This window comes from Canis lupus, chromosome 37 (assembly GCF_003254725.2).
Source record: "Canis lupus dingo isolate Sandy chromosome 37, ASM325472v2, whole genome shotgun sequence".
Classification (NCBI taxonomy): Eukaryota; Metazoa; Chordata; class Mammalia; order Carnivora; family Canidae; genus Canis; species Canis lupus.
The window spans coordinates 821,620-846,697 of NC_064279.1; the positions used below are offsets into that span (position 1 = coordinate 821,620).

A 25,078-nucleotide genomic window follows, 5' to 3' on the forward strand; every position below is an offset into this window, starting at 1 on the left:
TTCAATATTGAACTTAGGTAAAGTGAAAAGGTAACTAAAACCAATTTTAGAATAAAACTTTTAAAAAAGATTTTATTTATGTATTTATTTAAGAAAGAGAGCTCGTGCATGTGGGGGGAGGGAGAGAGAGGGGAAAAGAATCTCAAGCAGATTCCATGCTGAGTGTGGAGCTCAACATGGGCTTGATCTCACAGCCGAGAGATCATGATCTGAGCCAAAACCAAGAGTCGGACGCTTAAACAACTGGGCCACCCAGGGGCCCCTAGAATAAACTTTTTATAAGACATTCCTACCGTGTTTAGTCAATGCTTATTGAAAGAATGAATTTTTTTTATAGGCATTTCAAATAGATGTTAAGGAACAAGGAGCTGTAGCCCTTTGGGCCTTGGCAGGACAAACCCTGAAACAACAAAAGTATATGGCGGAACAGATTGGATACAACTTCATAATAAGCATGCTTTTGTCACCATCTGCTAAAATGCAGTATGTTGGTAAGTCAAGTTCTATGCGCCGATTTGCAGTGTAGAGCAGCACATTGAAGCATCGGACCTACTTCTTGTTTTTCTTTACCAGGAGGTGAAGCAGTCATAGCCCTAAGTAAGGATAGCAGGATGCATCAAAATCAAATATGTGAAGGGAACGGAATTGCACCGTTGATTCGCTTACTGAGGATTAGTAAAATAGCCGAAGGCACACTTCTGAGTGTCATCAGAGCAGTGGGGTCCATCTGTATTGGTTTGTAAATTTTTTTCGATTCTTAAAATATCGGTAAGATACTTCCCTTCCTCTCTGTAAATAAGATAAAAGATAAAGCTGTAAATCATATTTAATCTATAAAAGACTTACCTTTTTTTTTATTTCTCTAAGACCTTAATGAGTAAAAGTGGCGTAATTATGAATTTTTAAAAATCAGTTTTGCCCTTCATCTCTGGTTAAAAAGAATAATGAGGACAGTGAGCCTTGATTATTTTGAGTTAAAGGAATCTTATTTTTTTAAGTTTAAGAGAAAAATATTTCTTCTTTCGAATCTCAAGAACTATATGTTTTATATAGAGTTTCTAATGCTGGGGCACATTTTTCAATTCCAGTCTTTTTCCATAACGATTCTTTCCTTTTATAAAGTGGCCAGTAGGTCTAGTTGTTCCTTTGTATTTCCATATAATTTAAAAAATTAATCTGTCAATTTCTGAAAAAAATCTTCTATTATTTATATTAGAATTACATGAAATCTATAAATAAATTTGTGAAGAACAGACATCTCAATAATAGTAAATCTTCCGATCCATAAACACAGTGTATTTCTCGACTTGTTTAGGTCTTCTTCAATATCTCTCAGCAATGACTCCTAGTTTCCAGTATACAATTCTTGTATATATTTCATCTTAGGTATTTTGTATTTAAAATTGTGCATAATAAGTTTTGACTGAATGCTGGACATTGTGAGTTATAAACGCATCAACACTGGATTTTATTGTTTTCCTTTAAAGGGAGGTATGCTCTGTTGTGGCATGCAGTTATCCTACTTGGGATCAGTTAACTCCTTTTGCAGCTAGTTTTCAAGCTTTATTAGGACAAGTCTAGAGCAGGGTTTTCTCTGAAACTAACTTACCTCCACTATTAAGATGATATCCTTCCGAGGACTTGATTCTTTGTATAGCGCCTTGAATTATGAGGTATCTGAACTCTGGTTACAGAACACAAGCCATTCCTAGCCCTGTGCGAGCTCTGAGAATTGTTCAGCCTACTGCTTGTGGTGGTTCTTTTCCAAACTTAATGGAGTTTCATCCTATTATTAACACATGAAGATTCAGTCAAAGATTTGAGGGTATTCTTATTGTAGTACCATCATCATTTTCCTAATCATTATCATTAAAATATTCATTTGGGGGGACCCATCTCCAGCACCTTCACCCTTGTAAATCTCCCTGCTTATTCCTTTTCCACCTGCTCTGAAGTTAGCAATCTCTTTTCTTTGCTTCAACGTATTTTTCTATACCCCTGTTAAAGCACTTATTGCTTGTGCTGAAATCATGTATTTAAATAGTTGTTTCCCCTATAGAATATAGACTCCTTGAGGACAGAGACTCTAATTCCTCTTTTCCACTTTTTTTTTTTCTTTTAAAGTAGGCTCCACACCTAGTTTGGAGCCCAATGCAGGGCTTGAACTCACGACCCTGAGATCAACACCTGACCTGAGATCAAGAGTCAGACACTTGACTGAGCCTCCCAGGCATCCTCTAATTCCTCTTTTTACCTCTACTTCCTACTTCAGTTCCTGATGAATTAGGCATTCAAAACCTGTCAGCTGAATCAAAAATATTCATGTAATCAATGTCTGTGCACACCCCTGGGTGGCCAGTGAGGGGGGAGGAGGGAGTAGGTAGGCGACAAGGAAACAAACAGGTTCTTTGCTACTTCTATTTCCTCCAGTTCCTTCAAACTTCCCCAGATGATAATAAGTGCCTTCTCTTTATTGTTCAGAAGACAGGTCCGAACTTGTATTTATATTTAAGTATATAAACCTGCTGTGTACGTGTTGTGATTTTTGTTGGCAAAATAAGAGAATTAGAATTATTTGTACATCCACTAGACAAAGATGACAAGTTTTTATACTGAGATTAGGCCTACAACTTAAAGCTATTCTGTTATAAAGGGAGATAGTAAGATTATCTTTTTAGTATGTATATTTAAGGAATCTACACATTTTAACCAGGTAATCACCTGGTTAAACTATATATTTTTTTTTAAACTATATTTTTTAAAAAAAATTTTATGTAATACAATAGTAACTATAAGCATAAGTATCTTGCAAATAATAAATCTTTAATAAATGATAGCTATTATATCACTGTTCTTTGATAGACTAACATTTCTTACTTCTTGGTTTTGTGACTATTAGAAAACCATCCACACTCCTAATAGTAATTTTTCAATGTTTATTCATTTTGCCTTTAAAAAATTAGTTCAGGTAAAATAGTGTTGATATAGCATTTCCATTTGTAATTTATTAACCATATTATGCTAGAACACTTAACCAACCCAACATATCAAGCTGTGTTTGACTTTACCATTTCTAAGATGGAAAGAAATATTATCTTACTGATGTGTATATTCTTATAGGTGTCGCCCATACAAGTAATCCTATCAGTCAACAATTCGTTGTACAAGAAAATGCCTTCCCAGTACTTCTTCAACTACTGAGAAATCACCCTTCTCCTAACATCAGGGTATATAAAAGTCTTTAAAGGTTTTCTTTTTTCTGATATAGTAAAAATGAACAGAAATGTGACTTTCTGAGAATAATTTGTATCTTTATGTGAATTCACAAGTATAATAAAATTTAACATTTTATTTATTTATTTATTTTAAAGATTTATTTATTTATTTATTCATGATAGACAGAGAGAGAGAGAGAGAGAGAGGCAGAGACACAGGCAGAGGGAGAAGCAGGCTCCGTGCCAGGAGCCTGACGCACAACTGGATCCCGGGACTCCAGGATCGCGCCCCGGGCCAAAGGCAGGCGCCAAACTGCTGAGCCACCCAGGGATCCCCAAAAATTTAACATTTTAAACAGTATCCTAGAAGTTTTAAATTAAAAAGTTGCTATAAAAATAGTAAAGATAAAGTCAATTTTATTAAAATATTAAATTTTCAAATAATTAAGTCTTGTGGTTTACTCGTCTAATAAATTTTATTCCTCAGATATTTGATTATTCACAGAATTTCTTCCCTACTTCCTCAGATATTGGTTGCTAAATCTGGGTGGGGATAATGAGGATGTGTGATTTATGTAGCAAAATTTCTCAAGTATAAGTGATTCCTATCAGTATTGCACTATCAAAACAGCTTTACCTTCTCCCAAGCAGCCTACGTTGGCCAGCAACAATAGTTTTTTCAATATGAATATTTTATGAGTTGTTTGAGTCATTCACTATTCTATTTACTTTTAGTAAACTGCCTTGACAGTTTGAATTTGAATTTGAATGACATTCACATCTATTCAAATCCTCTACCAAAGCTTTGGAAGTTTAGGACATCTAGAGTTAGCCAGGCAGGAAATTATAACAAAATATACATTTTCTCTTCAAAATTTGCTATGAGTTTTGTTGGAAATGAGAAAACAGAAATATATAAGTAAATACATCATTATTTCTTTTAAGGAATGTGTTATCAGAAAAGATGTCATGTAGCTTTTCTGGCTATGAAAGAGATTATTCTATTATAGGAGTTGATTAGGGAAACAAAAAGAAGGACCATAATGCTAGCAATTTTTTGGCTTGAATTGTATGTAAAAACTGACTTTCAAAGTACAAATAAATTTCATAAGACTATGGAAAATGCCATTTAAAAATATTTTTATTTTAAAACATGCAATTTCATGGCAAAACTGTTTACTTCAATTGCGTCCACCCATATTTCAGTATATATTTTCTTTTTTTTAAGATTTTATTTATTTATTCATGAGAGACAGAGAGAGAGGCAGAGACACAGGCAGAGGGAGAAGCAGGCTCCATGCAGGGAACCCGATGCGGAACTCGATCCCAGGACCCCTGGGCCAAAGGCAGGCACCAAACCGCTGAGCCACCCAGGGGCCCCTCAATATATATTTACAAGAGTTCTTCAACTTCTTAAAAACAGAACATCAATACTTTTTTCTTTTTTAATTTTTATTTATTTATGATAGTCACACACACACACACACACACACAGAGGCGGAGACATAGGCAGAGGGAGAAGCAGGCTCCATGCACCAGGAGCCTGACGTGGGATTCGATTCTGGGTCTCCAGGATCGCGCCGGGGGCCAAAGGCAGGCGCTAAACTGCTGCACCACCCAGGGATCCCCAATACTTTTTTTCAAGTATGATTCTATAGTAAACAAATATTTTTGCAATGATAATCATGCTTTTCAAATTCATTATATTTTTCATAGAAATGTGTAATACTTAAAGAACTTATCTGTTGAGTTCCAACAATAAATGAGGTCCATTTACATCCTCCTAAAAGGCTTCAGAGTGTGCATCAGATGACCCCAGAAATAGAGGAGGAAAACTATTTCTCAGGCCTACTACCCAGTGCTTTGCTTAATTCGTAGGCATTCCATTGAAGTCTTATGACTCAACGGTCAGTGGCTAACAAGCAGTTCAAAACAGCCTATCCCATGCCAGAAATTAAAAACATTTTTTTTTTTTTTTTAAGATGTGGAAGGGATACAACTATGCACTTAAGAGAATACCTCCTCACATTTCCAGCTGGCTCTGGTTGCTTCCCCCCAGGCCTCCCAATGGAGCTGCGTGGTTGTGCTGGCACATGGAGGAAGGATATTTTCCCAGCTTTTAAAACTTATAAGGGACATTCCTCCAGACATTATAAATGCCACTCTCTAAATATTAGAGAATTGTAATCAGTGAACTATATAGTATCTTTGGATTAGTATATCCTATTTAAATGTTTATATAATGAAATATGTCATTTGATAAACCATGAATGAAAAGAAAATTAATTTCTGAAATCAATTAATTAGGTTGAAGTGGCATTTTCCTTGGCATGCATTGTCCTAAGGAATGATCTGTTACAGAATGAATTACAAGAAAACGAAGGATTTAAATATGCTGATGTCCTCTATCTTCTTCACTCACAAGATAAGGTAATATCTTCATAAAATGTTAAGAGCTCATGGAGGAAGGTTCTTAGACCACATCATCAAATTACAAGTCTTTTTAACAGCAATGTTTAAATATATTACATAAGATGTAAAATCTTTTTGGTAGGTCATTAGTTTGTAATGATGAAATACTACTGTTCCATATTTTCCATAGTTGTCATATTTCTTGAAAATGTAGCAATTTCAATGCTTGAAGAACCAATAAGTCTCTTCTGTCTTGGAGGTGTTGAAACTTTTTCCTAATTTTATGAGTTTTCCAGTCTCAGTCATCCACTTCTTACCCAGTATTCTAGAGTGGTGCTTTTCAAACTATTTATGGTGAAGGAAAGCTTTTTCCCCAGCAATCTGTTATATGGAAGATAATTAAAAACAAACAAAAACTTTAACTTTTGAAATAATTTTAGATTTTCCAAAATTTGCAAAAATATTATGGAGTGTTTCTTATTTATTTATTTATTTATTTATTTATTTATTTATTTATTTATTTTTATTTATTTATTTTTTTTTTAAATTGGAGTTCAATTTGCCAATATATAGCACAACACCCAGTGCTCCTCTCAGTTCCCGTCACCCAGTCACCCATATGGAGTGTTTCTAGCATATCCTTTATCCACCATTCCTGGATATCAGCAGGGAAATTAACATTGATACCATAACCATTAACTCATCTGCAGATTTTATCTAAACTTCGCCAATTTCTTACCAATGTCCTTTTCCTCTTTCAGAATCCGATCCAAGACCTCCTATTACGGCTAGTTGTCATGTCCCTTTAGTCTCCTTCAATCTCTGAGACACCGTCCTTTGTCTTCCATGACTTTATGTCTTCCATGATTTTGACATTTTTGATGAGTCCATGCCAGTTACTTTGTAGAATGTCCCTCAATTTAAATTATCTCATGTTTTCTCATGATTAAATTGAGGTGGTGTGTTTTGGCAAGAACACCACAGAAATGCTGTGGTCTTCTCCACTCACCTGCCCAGTGCGTCATTTCAGGAGGTACAGGTACATGCTGCTGTTACATCTTATAACTGGCAGTGCTAACCCTGGGTTCTTGGTTAAAGTAGTGCCTGCCATATTTCTCCACTGCAAAGTCACTGTATTTCCCTTTCTCAGTTAACAAGTTTCTCAAGATGAGATACTTTGAGACTATGCAAATACCCTGTTTGCATGTACTTTTGCTCACCATTTTAGTATCCGTATATGCAACAATGATTATGTGGTATTGGCCTAATGGCAATTTAAAAAAGTTGTCTTTTTTTTTTTTAAATCAAGTTTTTATTTAAATTCCAGTTAGTTCATACAATGTAGTATTAGTTTCAGGTGTACAATTTAATGATTCAACACTTTCACACAACACCAGAGCTCATCACAAGTGCCTTCCTCAATCCCCACACCCACCGAATCCTCCACCTACGCACTGCCTTCTGGTAACCATCAGTTTGTTCTCCATATTTAAGAGTCTGCCTTTTGGTTTTCTTCTTGCCCCACCCCTGTTTGTTTGTTTCTTAAATTCCACATATGAATGAAATCATATGGTGTCTATCTTTCTCTGACGTATTTCACTTGGCATAAAACACTCTGGCTCTGTCCACGTCATTGCAAATGGCAAGATTTCATTCTTTTTATGGCTGAGTAATATTCTATTGTGATTATAGACCATATCTTCTTTATCCACTCATTAGTTGATGGACATTTGGGCTCTTTCCACAATTTTGCTACTGTTAATAAGGCTGCTACAGACATCTTCTTCTTTGTATATTTATTAGTTGGTATTTAACTATAAGAAGAGCTGTTGCTTTTGAATGCTAACTCCCAGTTTCTGCAATCCTGTTGTCAACCATTTTGTGGACTATCACTGGTCCATGGGCCACACTTTGAATAGTACTAACCCCAGAGAAATTTGATACCTTTTGTTGCATGCAGTGCATTTAGCCATCAGGGAAGAAAATTGCCAACTATCTCTGTCAGTTCTGTTCTGGGGGACTTAGGAGGAAGAAAAGAGGACCATAAGGAGAGAAATGAACTCACTGTATTATTTTCTTAAATATAGAATTGTACTCTACTATAGTATATGAAAAAATGGAGATGTGCTGCTGTAATAATATGGGGAGTAGAGGGCAAAGAGCCTGAATTTGTGTCTGACTAACTCTCTAAGCCCCCTTTCTTTTCTGTTCATTCATTCATTTTATTCTCATTACCCTATTCCTCAGGGACATCCTTCTCCTTTTTCTTCTACTCTTAATCATGCTCCTTTTCTTCCCAGCCTGTTCCCACCTGCTTCACTTACTGGACCCTATTTCTTTGCATATTCCTAATACTTTACTTCTTACTTTATGGCCAGGTGACTACTTTGTGTGTACATAATTTTTATTATGGAACATTTCAAACAAATATAGAATAAAAGAGTAGCACAATGAACTTAAATATTCCTATGACCCAGCTTCAGCACTGGGTCAACTCACAGTTGGTCTTATTTCATCTATATACCCACTCATTCTTCCTAAATTATTTTTTTAAGATTTATTTATTTATTAGAGTGAGAGACAGGGGTCGGGAGAGCAAGAGACAGAGAGAGAATGGGAGCAAGTGTGCACATGCACAAAGAGGGGAAGGAGGCAGAGGGAGAGAATTCTTAAGCAGACTCCCTGTTGAGCACAGAGTCCCTGCAGGGCTCTCATAACACTGAGATCATGACCTGAGCCAAAATCAAGAGTCAGATGCCCAACCGACTGAGCCACCCAGGAGCCCCTTGTCGTATGTTACTTTTGAAGCAAATCTCAGGCATCATATAATTTTATTGGTAAATATTTTAGTATGTACATGTAGAGCTTTTATATAATGATTAACAGGGCAGGAGAAAACTCATTAAATTAATGGTTCTTGCTGTATGATACTGTTCAAACAAAATAGTAAAAATAAGATTTAGTGACAAAATTCTTTTCGGTCTTTCTGGAAGATCTACCATATTTGTTCATCTTTGGCAAGTGAACTGATTCTAAGGAAGAATGGGTTTTTGCTCTGTTTACCAAGTCCAAGAATATTAAAACGTGATTTTTAAATCATCTTTCTTTTTATTTCCCCTTAGGATATAGTATGGATTTTTACAAGTGAACTTATTTTAAGAGATGATAGAGATCATCCCACAATGCCTAAAATGTAATATATAGCATGCTATACAAGGGAAGTTCTGATTTATCAAATCTACTTTGAAATGTTGATTGAAAATAAAAATACGGGGATCCCTGGGTGGCTCAGCAGTTGAGTGCCTGCCTTCAGTCCAGGGCCTGATCCTGGAGTCCCGGGATCAAGTCCCACGTCAGGCTCCCTGCATGGAGCCTGCTTCTCCCTCTGCCTGTGTCTCTGCCTCTCTCTCTGTGTCTCATGAATAAATAAAGAAATAAATCTTAAAAAAAAGAAAAGTATATTAAAATAAAAATATCGAGGGTTAATGAAATTATGGTATTTCTTGTTACTATTTATTTATTTGCATACTCATTAGCCTACCACAGCCCACTTCTCTATTTTATATGTTCAATAACATTCTGGGTTAGCTTTATTACCTGTTTTCCCCAATAGTGTCATATTTTACTCCCAGAGATAAGAATGAAATATATTTAGACGGGCAACAATTTGAAATCTATTACTTTGAGTAACATAATAAATGAACTAAGTTAAAGATAATGCATGTTTCTCCTATTTCTAGGATATTTGTTTAAGGGCAGGCTACGCATTAACCCTTTTTGCCTTCAATAATCGCCTTCAACAATACTTGATATTGGAAAGTGGAGTAATGACCATATCAATTTTTGAACCTTTTCTTGAATCAACAATTGAAACAGAGAAGGCAATGGCAGCATTTCAGGTATAAAATTGGAAGTTAAAACCTCAAATCAATAAATATGTCATTTTAGTCAAAATGGAAAAAATCAGAAAAAAATTGATCTGGAAAAGCATTTACCAATTTATAAAATTCACAGTGTTTTTCGCACCAGCCCTTTCTACTTCATAAAAATGCCATTATTTATGAGGGTATCTTCACTTATATACAATTTTAGAAGTTACATGGCACTTTTTGCCTCTGTACTTTGTCTAATGCTCCTAACAAACCTGAGAGGTTGATGAGCAGATAGTATCACTGTCGTCATCCCCATATTATGGGCAGAGAAACGGTAGATAGAACCCAAGACAAGTTTTCTAACTGCAGATCACACTGATCCTTCAACCTATGACAACTGGATGTATCTGGGTGCTTATTTTTCTATCCTATGACCTTTCAGAGAAGTATGTTCTGTGAGCCCATACTTCAAGGATGCAATACAGTGGCCTGCCATGTTCACCACAGTGATCAGAGTGTGACGACTACTCTAATTCAAACCCTTGCCACTTGCTTTTCTTCTAATAGATCATATTAAATTACTCCCCTTGGCTTCCAGAGAAGTACCAAAAAAACCATAAAAGCGTAATTAGAGAAGCAGAGTGAAAAATGTTCGATGATTCTATGCTTCTTTTTTGTTTTCAGATTATCATCTTAGCTAAAGTCATTATAGATGTGGACCATATTACGTTGTCTGCGAGAGGTGTTACTATTTTAGTTGCTAGTCTGTATTCAGTTCATTCCACTACTATTGTCCTGACAGGTAAGAAATAACTAGAAGATAGCTACATAAAACGACATCTGCATAAAGCTATTTTCAAAAATACTTTTGTAATCTGAACAATAATAATAAACCTGGTAATATGTCACATGGTTTGAAGAATGAATTGGTGTAAGTCTACATGGAACAATGGGAATCTACTCTGCACTGCAAATAGAAGCAGGGTAACGCTGAACATGGACTTTTTGATTTCCTAGTTACTTTTTCAACCCCCTAATTATTTTCTTAAGAATATAAAATGAGAATTCAACTATGAGCTACTAACAACAAAATTTACACACTGATTTATAATAGTAATGCAGACTTATACTGCTATATACCTCTGTCTGGTTTTCTTTTGATCAACTTCATATTTTGCTTAACATTGAAGAGTTCCTTATATTGCTAGGCAATAAAGCAAAGCAAAACAGTCCAGTAGAGTTCTTGGCACATTGAATGCTACTTGCGTAACTCTATCTACTCCAGAGCTAATTTTCCAGATGAATAATAAATTAATTGACTTGATAATATCGCTCTAACACAACATGAAACAGTATCAGAATGACAACCATATGGAGTGACTACTACCAAAAAAGTAAATAAGGTCTTTATTTTTTAACTGAAATGAGTAACTGAAGGAAAGGAAATTATACTTGTTGCCACAGAATATTTTTGCTTGGCATGGAAGGAAAAATTCATGCAAATGAAAACTTTCTGATGGAAACTAGCTAGGAAAGAAATATGTTTCAAGCAAATTATTAAGTATATTTTTATCTAAATAGCATTCTTAATTCAAGTCATAGTAATTCTGTGACTCTGAAAAACAATTGTAGTGGGTTTAAATTTTACTCCACAAACTCTTGTGTGCAAAAATACTATCTTTTTAAAAAAATTTTTTTAAAGATTTATTTATGAGAGAGAGAGAGAAAGAGAGAGAGAGAGAGAGAGAGAGAGAGAGAGAGAGAGAGAGAGAGAGGCAGAGACACAGGAGGAGGGAGAAGCAGGCTCCATGCAGGGAGCCCAATGTGGGACTCGATCCCGAGACTCCAGGATTGCACCCTGGGCCAAAGGCAGGTGCTAAACTGCTGAGCCACCCAGGGATCCCCGCAAAAATACTATTTTATACTAGCTTTCAAATATTAATTTTCTCAGGTTGGTAGGAACTGAATCTCAGAAATGACTGGGCTTTCTCTGCACTCCACCACCATAGTCTGATGCATCTCCAGAGTCAAGTACATGTCGGGTATCTTAAGCAAAGCACAATATTCGGGCCTCAGATATAATGTAAAATAAGTGGTGTGCTCAAGGTCTAAGTCGACTAGGTTCCCAAAAGAGGCTCCAAAGGCACAGAAGTTTTGCAAGGACTAGGATTTCTGTTGCCAAGTGTCAAGTGCACCACATAACCAGTCTCCCCACATGGCTCCTGTTCCTACTATCTCCTTCTCAATCCCAGATTCTCTGCTTGCCTCCATTTGTTTCCCATTTCCTACTCATCTTTAAAGACACCTTTCTCCCTTTCACCTAAAATAATGCCTTCTATAAACATAGGCTTTAGAAAATATATGCCTGAAAAAAAGATTATTTTCATATATTTTTTACGTTAAGCCATGCAACCCATCCTTCCCCATCCTGAAACAATAAATACAAAGGCCTTGGTATGTAAAGAAGGCCAGAAAAAAATATGCAAAAAATACAAGAACAAAACCCTGATAAATATCTTAGTGAATTATCCATCCACATTTATATGAGTGGATACACTTATATTTTAAAAATGTGATGCACTTATTCCAACACAGCAACAATATTGTGAAAGAATATCACATGAAAGCTCTAAAAATAAAACACATATCCAAATGAAATAGTTTTAAGTTGGTAGTTGCACTTTTAATTACTGAATTACTTTATTACTTTATTATTATTTTCAATCCACAAACATGTGGCAAAAATTTCAATGATTTTAAATTTAAGTAATACATTGCTTGGCGTAAAATATCATTAAGCTCTTAACACAAAGCAATCTGAACTACAAAAAGGACATACTAATTTTTTTACAGTAGTACAATCATTATGTTCATAGTTATTAAAAAGAATCCACTAAACCTCAAAACAAAATATATTCTGAAGCCATGGGGAAGAAAAGCTGATTTTTAAAATTTCCTACTGTTAAATAAAGCTAATTATATTTTACTCTTTATAACAGAAAACCAAATCAAAATTTTGGGGAAAGAATTCTACATTTAATATTATATACGTGCTTTTTCTTGGCTCTTCTTCATTAAGAGAGTCTTGTGACTGGACCCCTTTTAATAATATGTGTAAATGAACAAAAGTACACGATGTCAGTTTGAACCAATCACATAACAAATGTTTTTTTCTTGTTTAATTTATAGGGAATTTGATAGCCAGCCTGGCTCATTCCAGAGCTGGTATTCCAGAAGCATTTACCACATTAGGGACAATCCAACGGCTTTGCTATCATTTGTACTCAGGGAAAGAAGAGGTAAAAACAAAAGTAATTCTATAATTAAATATCTTAAAAATGTAATTGCCTCCCTTTAAGGGGCTAATTTCTCTACAGGTTAGCTATGTCATATACTAGTTCGTTACTAACTCAAAATTAGATGATGTTTCTAGTACTACATCTGCCATCCGTAATTCTCATTCCCACAGAATGTGCCCATTTAACTTCAATACTTAAGATTCAATATACAAGTAAGTACATTGATGATATAGAAATTTGTAATTAGAATATTTATAAGTCATTTCTATGATTATTCGGAATGCATGAAAGTGGAACCCACTGGACAGCTTTCCTTATGTGGCGTATGGAGGAGGCTAGGCTGCTCCAGGAGTGGTCTGCCTCTGACTGGTGCCCCCCACTCCCTCGGAGGCGAGGCAGTGTTCCTCCAACTGCAGGGCCCACAGGAATCACCTGGAGGCCTGGTTGCACCATGGATTGCTTGGGCTCCACTCGCAGTGTTTCTGACTGAGTACACCTGACATAGACCCTAAAATGTGCATTTCTAACAAGTTCTAGAAGCTGAAGCTGCTAGCACAGGGGCCACACACGGAGAACCACTGTTCAAGGATGGAGACAGATGGGCACATTCAGCAGTCACAGGCTAGCGTGGAGACCAGCGGACCGACCCTCCGGTACCCGCCTGGGCCTGGCTTACGTTCATTCGATGGCGTTTCCTAGGCCGCCACTAACAGGTTTCACAGGAGCGGCTCAGGAATACACCCGAGCTCATATGAACAACCTCATTACCTCGGGGTTACAGGCAGCGGGTATTCCCTTCAAAAAAAGGAGACATCTACTTTTTCCGGGGTCCTGTAGCTGATACTCAGGCTGGTTTCCTTATTTTTGCCAGTAGAAAACTGAATTGTTTTCCTGAGCGTCTTATTTTTAACTTATTTTTATCCTATAGTCTTTTACCTGGTTTCCTATTACAATCAACTGAGCAGTTCTGAAAAATCCAGTGTCCAGGCTGCACCCCAAAATAATTAAATCAGAGTTCCCGGGGAGGGGAACCCAGGCACCGAGTAACTTCTGTGACCAGCAGGGGGATCCCATGCCCAGTCAAGCCTGAGGCCCACTGTCCTAGGTCAGGCTCGGTGCTTCTCCCTGACTGCACCTGGGAACCACCTGCGACACTTAAAAACAACACGAATGCCCAGCTTCTACCCCCAAGGAAGTCTGATTCAGTTGGTGGACTTTTTTTTTTTTTCCGTTTTCTTCCTCTTTTCTCTTTTAACTGCTGGTGATTCCAAAATGCAGCCGGGACTGGGAACAACTGTGGAAATGAGGGGCTGCGGCCCGGCTCCCTCCGTGGCCACCCTGGGCCACACTCGAACCTTGGGAGAAGGCCTCTTGGAGGCTCAGAACACAGCTCAGCGGGACGGTCTCTCCTGTAGGTCCGCGCGGCCTGCTCCTGCGCCCTGGGCTACTTAACTTACAACGCAGCCGCTTTCCGCCTCCTCCTCAAGGAGTGCCGCAGGCGGCCCGGTCAGTTCCTCCGCCTCACAAGGAACATCAGCAGGGACGCGAGCGTTAACCCGGCCTTCCTAAGGGAGTTTCAGTGGCAGCAGCAAGTGGGACTTCCCTCCTTAAGGTATCGGGCGTCCAGCTGGGGCTGCGGGAGGGGAATCGCCACAGGGGACTTGTGAGGGAGGGAGTTGAGGGAGGATGGAAGGAGGGAGGGGAGCTATTCCTGGGAGGAGTGAACGCAGGCCTCGCCCCCCCCCCAGGAGGGAGAATCCATCCTGAGTGCCCACTGCCAGAGCCAGTGTGAGTTCTGACCGGCAACGGCACCGCGTGTGCAGCAGGCGTACAACCAGGGCTTGCGGATCCTGTTTGGCCAAGGTGATTCACCTTTCAAAACAGCTTTCTGGGATTCCGCTTGCCGCCAGGTCTGACCCAGGAACCCATTTCTGGGACATACTTGAGAGGCCCAAGCCAACCAGGAAAACCGCCATGACCTTGGCATCAAGAAAACTCGGGAGGTTCTGAAGACCTCTGAACTTGATTCAAAGCTAGGCCAGACTCCCGGGGTAGAAACGGGGCCAAATCAGACCTGCGGCCAGAGTTACGACAGAACCTGACAGGCACTTACTTCCTCATCCAGGATCTGGCGTCAGTGTTGGGGTCTCATCAGAGCCAAAGGTTCTGAACGGAGAGGAGACTCTCTAGGATGGGCGTTATGTTCTGTCTTTAGTCAATACAGCTGAACTACAAGTCTTCTCTGTAACTGCCACGATTTGTGTAGGAAACACAACTAGTGGATGATGCAATATTTACACTCCAATAATAGAACAGGACCCAATACTGCATCATGGTTCTGTAAACCAATTTTCACTATAAAGAAAAATGAGTCCACCTTCATTTTAATTCTTGGAAAAACTGAGAACCCAAAACGATCTAATTTTATGTAAAAGACAGGGAAATCTAAATTAAATTCCTGTAACTGGCAGTGTTAAAGATATTAGTTCAAAAAATTAATTTATGGCATGCTTGGGTGGCTCAGTGGTTGACCACCTGCTTCCAGCCCAGGGTGTGACCCTGGGGTCCTGGGATCCCACGTTGGGCTCCCTGCAGGGAGCCTGCTTCTCCCCCTGTCTCTCATGAATAAATAAATAAAATCTTAAAAAAACCCAAAACCCAAAAAAGTAGGATAAATAATGAAAAGTATAATCTTATATAGTTGCTCCCAGACTAGCCCATATGGCAGCTTTTCAGGAATTAGAGAAAGATGACCCTTTTTCAGGATACTTTACTGTCATCTGCTGGAAAATAGGTGTAATAACTATACAAATCCACAGCGACTGAGGGTGAATGGCACCCCCTGGAATTGTGAACACTCAACTTTTGGGATTGGAAAGAGTGACCAGTGATCGGTGAACTTCTAAGCATGGTTAACAGGGGTGGTGAACTGGTAACTAATAATTACTCTCATAACCAATAGAGTCATGAACTCTTCTTAGAGTATTTACATGGACTATTCCCTTTATTTTCCATGACCATTCAGTGAAGGAGTTTGATTAAGTGAAACTATGGGAAATGTGCTAAAGATGATTTAGTTTGGAAACTCTGGGATGGGTAACAATACCCTTCCACAAAATATTCCTTGATACCACTACTGGCAATTACAGTGATTGTGGCTGGAATCATGAAAGCATTTTTTGGGTGTAAATACCACTTCTCTATTCCCATCCCCCAACCAGCCCCAAGAACAGCAGATTAGAAAAGTCTCTGGATATGCGAATTTTGGACTATGGAGAGAGACATAATTTTACTGGTGTTAACTGACCCTGTATGAAAGCCCTCAGCCTAAATGCTAACTTTCACGTTACCCTGTGGCCATGAAATTAGCACATGGACAGTTTGAAGCCTAAGATTCATTAAAGTGGGAAACAGCCAATGTTCCTCATCAAATTAACCAGCTACACATTTGTGATACCATCTTTAATATATTAACTTTAAGCCAGACTTAAATTTTATTTTATACACTTTAGTTACATACACTCTTGTTACTCGTTGGCTTGAAACACTTTATTGGTAAACCACTGCTTTGAAACTAAAGTCTTTGTGATCAACATGTTTTCCTTTTAGTCTAGAGAGAAATGGGGGACCATCCGTAACTCCTGTCTTTAAAAAAGGTAATTGACTTTTCTTTAGTCTCTGAGGTAACTCCTAGCCCTGAAACCTTAGTTCTGTGTTCCACTTCTAAAAATTCAAAATGTAGAGGTTATCCCCTAAAAAGTTTACCCATAAATTCTGCTTCTGTCATTTTGTGTATTTAAAATATCTTCCCATTTACAAAACCATGGTAATCATTTCTTTGAAGGCCTTCCCTACTAGATCACTTGGCAGAAACCCAGTCCTCACTTGTTCTCATAAGCCATGCATACAAATAGGTCATTATTGAAACAAGTATGGCCTAAATTATGATCTTGCTATTATTTTGTTTCACATACAACTTGTCTTTAAATTCTTAGGGTAAAGCAGCACACTTTTCCCCAGTGATACGCTAGTTTTATATATACTTGGTAGATGTTGGCTGAGCGATTTAGACTTGCAGGATCGGAGTACAGACCTTACGGAGTTACTCACCGTTTCCTATTAGACAGGTAATAGGGAAAACATTACTTTTTGACTTCATTTATATGCTTAGTGTTTATTCATGTGTGCTTAGTGTAGGGCCAATATCAGTCTGTTTTTTTTTTTTTTTTTGTATATTATCCGATAATTAAAAGCAAGGATAGAAAGGATTCAAAAGCCAAGATTTGTTTGTAAGTCACAAGTGGAAAGGGAGAGAATAAAAGAGAGAACGTCACTTATTCAGGGAGTGTCTGAGGAAAGCTAGGTTTGTGGGAGGTTAAATATATGAATATCATGAGTAGAAGAATATGTTTTTTTTTTTTTCTTTGAAGAATATGTTTTGTATAGCTTCTTTAGTGTAAGTAATTTACACAAAGGAATAAAGTCAGTCGTTTATTTCTTCACTTAAATATTGTTTTCTTGTTTTGTTTTTTTAACATTGATTTTTAAATAGCAATCTGTGTACCATTAATGGTCTGATAATGTCTTCACAGGTTTATGATAACAAAAGAAAAAATAAGGACAATATAGCAAGTTTCTGATAAAGTTTCATTTAATATAAAATGTGACATTTTGAGATAGTACTTTTACACTTTCTTTTGGGTGTTAAGATATCCCTTCTTTTACAAAATGACGTTGGCATTTGTTCTTTTATTAGTCCCAACTTGGCACACTAAAAAGTTGGCAACCATATATTGGCCCCCACAAATTTTGCACTCTGACGTCTTTAAAGTCTGGAAGTTATGGATCCATTCTCTTAGTATGTTTTAATGATTTAAGAAAATAGAATTATATAGAACCAAAAGCAATGAGTCTAAATCTGGGACTCTTGGGCTTAAGAAAGAGATATTTAATTGTGACTGTCTAATTTGCAGGGAAAGAGCACCAAAGAAAATTAATACCTAAAATTCAACCAAGAGATTCTTTGACTTTAATACCTCCTATAACTAACTTCACGGGACTCTTCAAAACAACAAAAAAGACCACTGTTTCTCACAATATTTTTTCCTTTTCTTCTGCAATTCCATCAGACATCACAGAAGTATCAAGACCAAGAATAGTGTTTTTGAACCAACTTGGGAAACATGTACAAAAAGCTAATTCAGAACCTGCAGAAGGCTAATTAAAGCATTAATATGAAAGTATGAAGGAACTCCTGAGTAATCCTTTTAAATTATTTAATAGTTTATGTTTTAGTAATCTCTACATTCAATGTGGGGCTTGAACTCACAACCCCAAGATCAAGAGTCACATGCTCTCTACTGACTCAGCCAGCTGGTACCCCCAAATTTTTTACTTTTGATTTTAATCTAGTTGTAGCAAAAATATATATAACATAGCTGAATATAAGCAGTTTAAATGGAAGTTGATATTGATACTTTAAAAAAATATTTTATTTATTCATGAGAGACACAGAGAGACAGAAACATAGGCAGAGGGAGAAGCAGGCTCCCTGCAGGGAGCCCGATGTGGGACTCAATCCGGGGACCCTGGGGTCACATCCTGGGCCGAAGGCAGACGCTAAACCACTGAGCCACCCAGGTGCCCCTTGATTTTGATACTTAATAGATTTTCTCTAGCCTGTTTACTGAAGTTTAACTTTAGGTCAGAGTTATAGTTTCAAAAACTAAATACAATTTTCTTGCACTTAAAACTATTAAAATATAGCAACTGATACAAGTGCATAAGTAGTGTATCTATATCAAGTGTTAGAAACATGTTAAATTGGTATGCTGGGCTAAAGAGGCCTGATTCAAAATAGCCCACATGTTAACACTCATTGTAATACCCTGAGATATTTAATGATAAATACTACAAATGCATGAGGCTTTAAAACGCAAAACGTAGAAATGTATACTTTTAGGACTTTAAAAAAAAAGTCTGAAATCACTTCCCACCAAGTATAAAAGTATGGCTAAAACCGTGGCCACCAGTATTGACCATTCTCCATACTTGAAGTATTTTTGGTTTACAACTGGAAAGTATAATGCTCTGTGGCTTAGAATCATGTGATGTCTTTGCCCAAAGAGGACCGTTTCCAGTAAGTACAAGTTTTGATGTACATCTGCTTCTATTTTACAGCAGGTAGATTTTTTTTAAAGATTTAGGGGATCCCTGGGTGGCTCAGCGGTTCAGCGCCTGCCTTTGGCCCAGGGTGTGATCCTGGAGTCCCGGAATCGAGTCCCACATTGGGTTCCCTTCATGGAGCCTGCTTCTCCCTCTCCCTGTGTCTCTACCTCTCTCTCTCTGTGTCTCCCATGAATAAGTAAAATCTTTTTTATTCATGAGAGACACAGAGAGAGAGAGAGGCAGAGACACAGGCAGAGGGAGAAGCAGGCTCCATGCCAGGAGCCCGACGTGGGATTCGACCCTGGAATCCTGGGATCATGCCCTGAGCCAATGCTGAAGCCACCTAGGAGTCCCAGGCAGGTAGATTTGATACAAAATCAAGCTGCTTCACTGTATCCTTTAAAGCCCTCATTTTCCTCTGTCTACTTGCTCAAGTGTCTCCTTACAGTCCACCTGGGCTGCACTGAAAACATATATATTACCTAGCAGTTATTTTCCCTAATGTGCCTTAACACAAACAATAATGATAGTGATGATGGCAGCTACAGGAACTTAGGGCTTTCAATACAGAGTCTGAGACCTATGCTTTTAGCCACTGGGCAGGAAGAGACCTCTCTAATCTTAAAATTTAATTCTAATTCTGGTGGATGTGCTAATATAGGAATTATGGGTGGGGGGAATAGCTTATTCTATTTCTATCTAAGGGATACATAATGCAAATGGTAAGAAACTGAGTCATTTATTCAGCACTGTTAAGGATAAGTATTCATATTAATGGAACTATTAATATTAAGCCTCTGTAGATGTAAAACAAAACCCTCCAAACAACAAACTGAGCTTTGACACTGGCCTTCTGGTGGACTAAAGAACATATTTTATGAATATGTTCAGGGTTGAGTATTAGGGATTCTTTGTATTCAATAATATGAGATACTTCCTGCATTTCTTGGCCTACCAAGGCCATCCTACCACTCCGAAAACTTAAAGTATTTTTCCTGAAGTACAGCTCCTCCAGTAAAGATTATTTTTATTACCCTACATTTTTTCTTTTTAAAAATTATGTACATAAAAATTATGTATTTTTTCATTTTAAAAATTATGTAAAAATTATGTATGTAGGTTTAGTGCCGCCTGCAGCCCAGGGCAGAATCCTGGAGACCCAGGATAGAGTCCCATGTTGGGCTTCCTGCATGGAGTCTGCTTCTCCCTCTGCCTGTGTCTCTGCCCCCCTCCCCCGAATAAATAAATAAATCTTAAAAAAAAAATTATGTATGAGAAAGGCCTCAGGATAAGAGGATTTCAGCAAATTGTCTGCCTTCTACCTGTACTATTAGCTAAGTCTACGACATATGCTTGCCCACATAGAGGTCAGTATTTCTCCCTTCCTTATCCCTTCCCTATTTCTCTCTTCTTTCCCTTCCCTTATTTCTTATGGCCAGTACTGAAGGCCCACAACAGATGTGGGATGCTTTCTCAAATTGTTCATTTACCTGTAGTTTCTCTTACTTATAACATGAACTCAATTTTGACATGTGTGCTTGTGGTACCTGGAGCAATTTTGATACTTAAAATTTTTTGATACTTATAATTGTTAAAAAAAATTGAGATATCATTGTATAATATTGTGATAGTGGGAAGAAATTTTGGTCAATTTCCTTCCATACTTTGAATGCACTCTAATTGTGAGAGTCACAGGAAATACTTAAATTACTTCTCTGTGAATTCACGTTCACATGATACAGAACACAAATAAAAATGAAAAGTGTGAATTCACAAATAGTTTCTTCTAAATAATATTTATAAACCAATTCTATCATAGCTATACCTCAACAGCAAAGAATACAAAGTTTTACAAATATTGTCTGTTTCTATATGTTCCCTCATATGAATATTTTCTATTTCCAAATGGATAATTATAAAGCAATACTCTAGGATCACAATTCTTAAAAAAAAAAAAAAAAGACAGTACATTCAGTTACTTTAGACAGAAAAAAAGTGATTACCTGGTATAAAGTTTCAGATTCAAAGGGAATTATCAATAAACAAAACCAAAAACCTTTACATCTCATATATTTTCATTAAATACAATTTCTAAAATAATGGCTATAAATATATGTGGTCAATCATATTTCTTAAAATCTCAGATGCATTTTAAGAAATGTATAGACAGACATCCCAACTGCTCCAGGGAAGACACCTAATAACATATTTTTATAATTAATAACTTGCATTTTGTTAGAGAGTCACCTTTTGTCTTCATTTAGAATTCTCTGATTTGACATGACTTTGACTTGGCTACTTTTCTAAAATTGTTTTCTCATTAGAAAAGTCAGGCTGTTTCAAAAAATAGCTTCTACTGATAACCATCAGTTTGCCAGGTGGGGAGGGGACTGGGGTGAGCAGGTGAAATAAGAGAAGGGGGTTACGAAGTACAAACTTCCCGTTATAAATCAAGGGATGAAAAGTACAGTCGAGGGAATAGAGTCAATAGCACTGTGGTAACTTTGCATGGTACAGATGGTGAGACTATACTTAATCATAGTGTCATAATACATATAAATGTGAGTCATAAAGTTGCACACCGTAATATAATATTGTATGTCAACTGTACTTCAATTAACTTAAAATAAGATACATAGAATATAATCTAAAAAAAATAGCTTTTATAATCCTAATATGAGGAAAAGAGAAAAAAAGTCTAAGCCTGTTTAATATGGGGCCAAGATTTAGCAGAATCATTGTATATCTTCCAAGGTTTTCTTTCTACTTGCCAATATCAGTACATTCTTTTCCCCACAAGATGTTTTACTTTAATTTTGATAATAAAAAAATTACACTCCCTTATAAGACTATGACATTATTAACAGTCTTTCAGAAGAGGTTAAATATCAAACATAAAAAAACAAAAGTCTTGATAAACAATTAGTATTATGTACCTTCCAAAATTTCATACACAAAAAATCACAACTTAATGTTGAAATACTACCTTAAGAGATTTTTTGAAGAGCAAAAATCAAATCTCCATTTTTAACCGTGGTACTTTTATGGCGGCTTCTCCAACTTCTTCTGATATATCTACTCCAAGAGGACATCTGCATTATAACCAGATAAATCTCATTATTTCAAATACTTGCTTCCTGATCTGTTGCTAGTTCTGTAGATTATTTGCTTAGAATTCTGACACTGTATGTGTCTAATGTATAATATATGATGATGGTTCTTGAACACAAATACAGCAGGAATAATAGGTGAACAGAAGGCCAGTTCCATTAACAAGAAATCTAAATTTCAGGAATTTTTTTTTTTAAGATTTTTGTTTATTCATGAGACACACAGAGAGAGAGGTAGAGACACAGGCAAAAGGAGAAGCAGGCTCCATGCAGGGAGCCTGACATGGGACTGGATCCTGGGTTTCCAGGAATCACATCCTGGGCTGAAGGTGGTGTTAAACCACTGAGCCACCTGGGCTGCCCTAGAATTTTTATTTTTTATTATTTTATTTTTTATTGTATTTTTTTGTTTTCTTTTATTTAAATTTCAGGAATTTTAAAAAATACTTTGAGGTATAATTGACATGTAAACAGCTATACATCTCTAATGTATACAACTCAAGAGTTTGAGAATTAGAAGTTTTTGAAATAGTTTTACTGTTCTCATACTATGAATAAAAACTTAAAATGAAATAGAAAAATGACAAAATGCCTTATAATTCTCTTACGAAGCTGAAAGGGTAAAAACAATTTACCATGCAGCTAATGTCAAATCTGCATCTATTTCTACTTTAGAAATTCCCCTGGTTTTTATGGATTCTTCTCTGAGGTTTCAAAATCTGGCTTGCTTCCTTTCTACCTTCCTCTGTCACTCCTGGCAAGAGAGGTCTGAGATCCTACTCTCTTTCTCAGCTCTTCCTCGGTAAATAACTTTGGCCTTAGATTTCTGTTTTACAACACTGTCCAATATTAAGGCTTCAACTGGACCCTAATCTGGAAAAACCCCTGGTCTTTCAGCCTCAACACGGTCACAAGAAGGCGACACCAGATCAGACAATATATTTAACCTGAGGCTAGGCCATCAATATAGGAGATTCATTCTGCCAATACTAACTAAATTCTGTTTACGGTAAGTTGTGTTTTTTTTTTTTTTTTAAGATTTATTCATTTATTCATGAGAGACACACAGAGAGGCAGAGACACAGGCAGAGGGTGAAGCAGGCTCCATGCAGGGAGCCTGATGTGGGACTTTACCCCAGGACCCCGGGATCACGGTCTGAGCCAACAGCAGATGCTCAACTGCTGAGCCACCCAGGCGTCCCTGTGTTTGAGAAGTCTTAATAGTCTATGGTTCATGTAGCTATAGTTATGGATTAAAATGCTGAAAAATTTTAAAACATCAAATAAAATCATATTGAAAACAGAATTACGGCAGATTATGAAACATAATCATCCTTTACTATTTTACTATTCCAGAACTAACCTAGACCAGAAATTGATAACAAATTGAAACACTGTGCTATTCTTTCGAACTCTGATCTGAGAGGAAATAAGGCTTTCAGAAAACAGGTATCTTTTGGCCCTCTTTCAGCTGCCTGTGGAGAAGCATACTCACAAAGCAGTCTCACACCTGACTGCTTTGTACACCTCTTCCCTGACACTCCCCAACATGCCAGCTAGTCCTGAGATTGCTTGACATTGCAAAAGTCCAGGCCATGGACATGGTTTCTATTCTGCTACTAAATGCGGGAATTCATCACCCCTACCCGCCACCTATTTCTAAACTATGATTTGTCAAAATGTCTATAATTTGATACTGCAGGAGAGCTATTTCTTAGAAGAAGAAATTTCATGAAAGAAATCAATGTGATCTTTCTTCAAGTCAATGAAAACCTTATATATATAAAAGCAAAATTTAGGCTGTGAATCTCCTACTCCAACTTGTACAGAGATTATAAAAGATACTACGTACTTGGGTTCATAGCGGATACCTTCTGTGTTGTATAAAACGCCCACACCAGCACGCAATCTTTCAATACCATTCCTAAATAAGAATCATTAAAATAAAATAAATAGACCAAGAGTTAAAAGAAGACTTAGCATGATGAAATGGCAAATGATGAGTGAAGCATATATATCCTATGGCTCACCATGCAATCATAATGCCATTGTCAGTGCACAGTCTAGGAGGAGGACACAACAAAGTGCACTGTGTTGCGTTTGTTACAATTTCCAGAGCTTTCCGGATATAGAAGTTACTTGCAACACCTCCAGATGCAACCTGAAGGAATTGAAAAGACCAAAAGTACCAAATATTATATATGGATATGAACCAAACTGTTAGCTACACCTGGGGAAAATACCAGCATTATACAGTAAGAAAACATCACATTTTGATAGGTGGATAAGCAAGTGATTGAGATATATATATATATATATATATATATATATATATATAAAATAACAATTTGGAGGAAAAGAAAATCAACAATTTCAATATCAGCATATGATGATTGATTTATTGATTTATTTATTTAGAGGGGGGCAGGGAGGGACAGAGGGAGAGAGAAACTTAGACTCCATACTGAGCATGGAGCCTAATCAGGGGTGGATCTCATGACCCTGAGATTGTGACCTGAGCTGAAACCAAGGGTAAGACATCTAACCGACTGTACCACCCAGGGACCCCTGACCACTTTCATTTTTGTACATTTTCTTCTTTTTTTCTAATTATAATAAAAGTACAATATTTCAGACCCTATTTTTACTTATAAACATTTTTCTCATTTTACATTATTCTTAAGCAATTGCCTTTGATATTCACGTAATATTCCATTTTGTGAATCATTTAAATATTCTCTCATAATTTTCAAAAGGATGAATTTTAAGATAAACAGGAAGTTTACCATGGCTTTTATGCAGATTTAAAGGGATTTCATCAAAAGAACATACATTCAAAGGAAGCTAGCTTATTTTTCTAAATATAACGATAGCAGTTACTGCATTTCATTTCTTCTTGTAAATCCACTTTCAAATTCAATGAGAAGATGAAGTCTTGGAGGTTTTTGCCACAAAGCCTGTACAGATGTCCCATAAAGCTGCCACACCTATTTAAGAATTGG

The 25,078-nt window shown here is 37.0% G+C and overlaps 2 protein-coding genes across 14 annotated transcripts in view; one reads left to right on the forward strand and one right to left on the reverse strand.

Moving 5' to 3' along the window:
* ANKAR (ankyrin and armadillo repeat containing) overlaps positions 1-18,041 on the forward strand; it is a 51,823-nt gene extending 33,782 nt beyond the window's left edge. The window contains exons 15-26 of one of the 8 annotated variants that reach the window (XR_007408802.1): positions 338-491; positions 574-735; positions 3,121-3,227; positions 5,523-5,645; positions 9,368-9,526; positions 10,184-10,301; positions 12,689-12,798; positions 14,214-14,410; positions 14,547-14,661; positions 16,408-16,454; positions 16,794-16,925; positions 17,772-17,908. Coding sequence is in view for 2 of the 8 variants with exons in the window: in XM_025442157.3 (XP_025297942.1) it covers positions 338-491; positions 574-735; positions 3,121-3,227; positions 5,523-5,645; positions 9,368-9,526; positions 10,184-10,301; positions 12,689-12,798; positions 14,214-14,410; positions 16,408-16,454; positions 17,772-18,019 (1,425 nt within the window). In the remaining 6 variants the exon portion in view is untranslated. Of the gene's footprint in view, positions 1-337; positions 492-573; positions 736-3,120; positions 3,228-5,522; positions 5,646-9,367; positions 9,527-10,183; positions 10,302-12,688; positions 12,799-14,213; positions 14,411-14,546; positions 14,662-16,407; positions 16,455-16,793; positions 16,926-17,771 lie in introns of all 8 variants that reach the window. The other 7 variants (XR_007408801.1, XR_007408806.1, XR_007408803.1 and 4 more) reach the window with 7 other exon arrangements.
* Positions 4,650-25,078, reverse strand: part of OSGEPL1 (O-sialoglycoprotein endopeptidase like 1) — a 30,846-nt gene continuing 10,417 nt past the window's right edge. For 3 of the 6 annotated variants that reach the window (XM_049106528.1, XM_049106529.1, XM_049106530.1), the window contains 4 exons: positions 24,107-24,237; positions 23,929-24,000; positions 21,953-22,058; positions 4,650-6,008 (listed from right to left, as the gene is read on the reverse strand). In XM_049106528.1, coding sequence (XP_048962485.1) covers positions 21,980-22,058; positions 23,929-24,000; positions 24,107-24,237 — 282 coding nt within the window. In that variant the 3' untranslated portion in view covers positions 4,650-6,008; positions 21,953-21,979. Of the gene's footprint in view, positions 6,009-17,431; positions 22,059-23,928; positions 24,001-24,105; positions 24,238-24,862; positions 25,064-25,078 lie in introns of those variants that run through there. The other 3 variants (XM_035710805.2, XM_049106527.1, XR_003134632.3) reach the window with 3 other exon arrangements.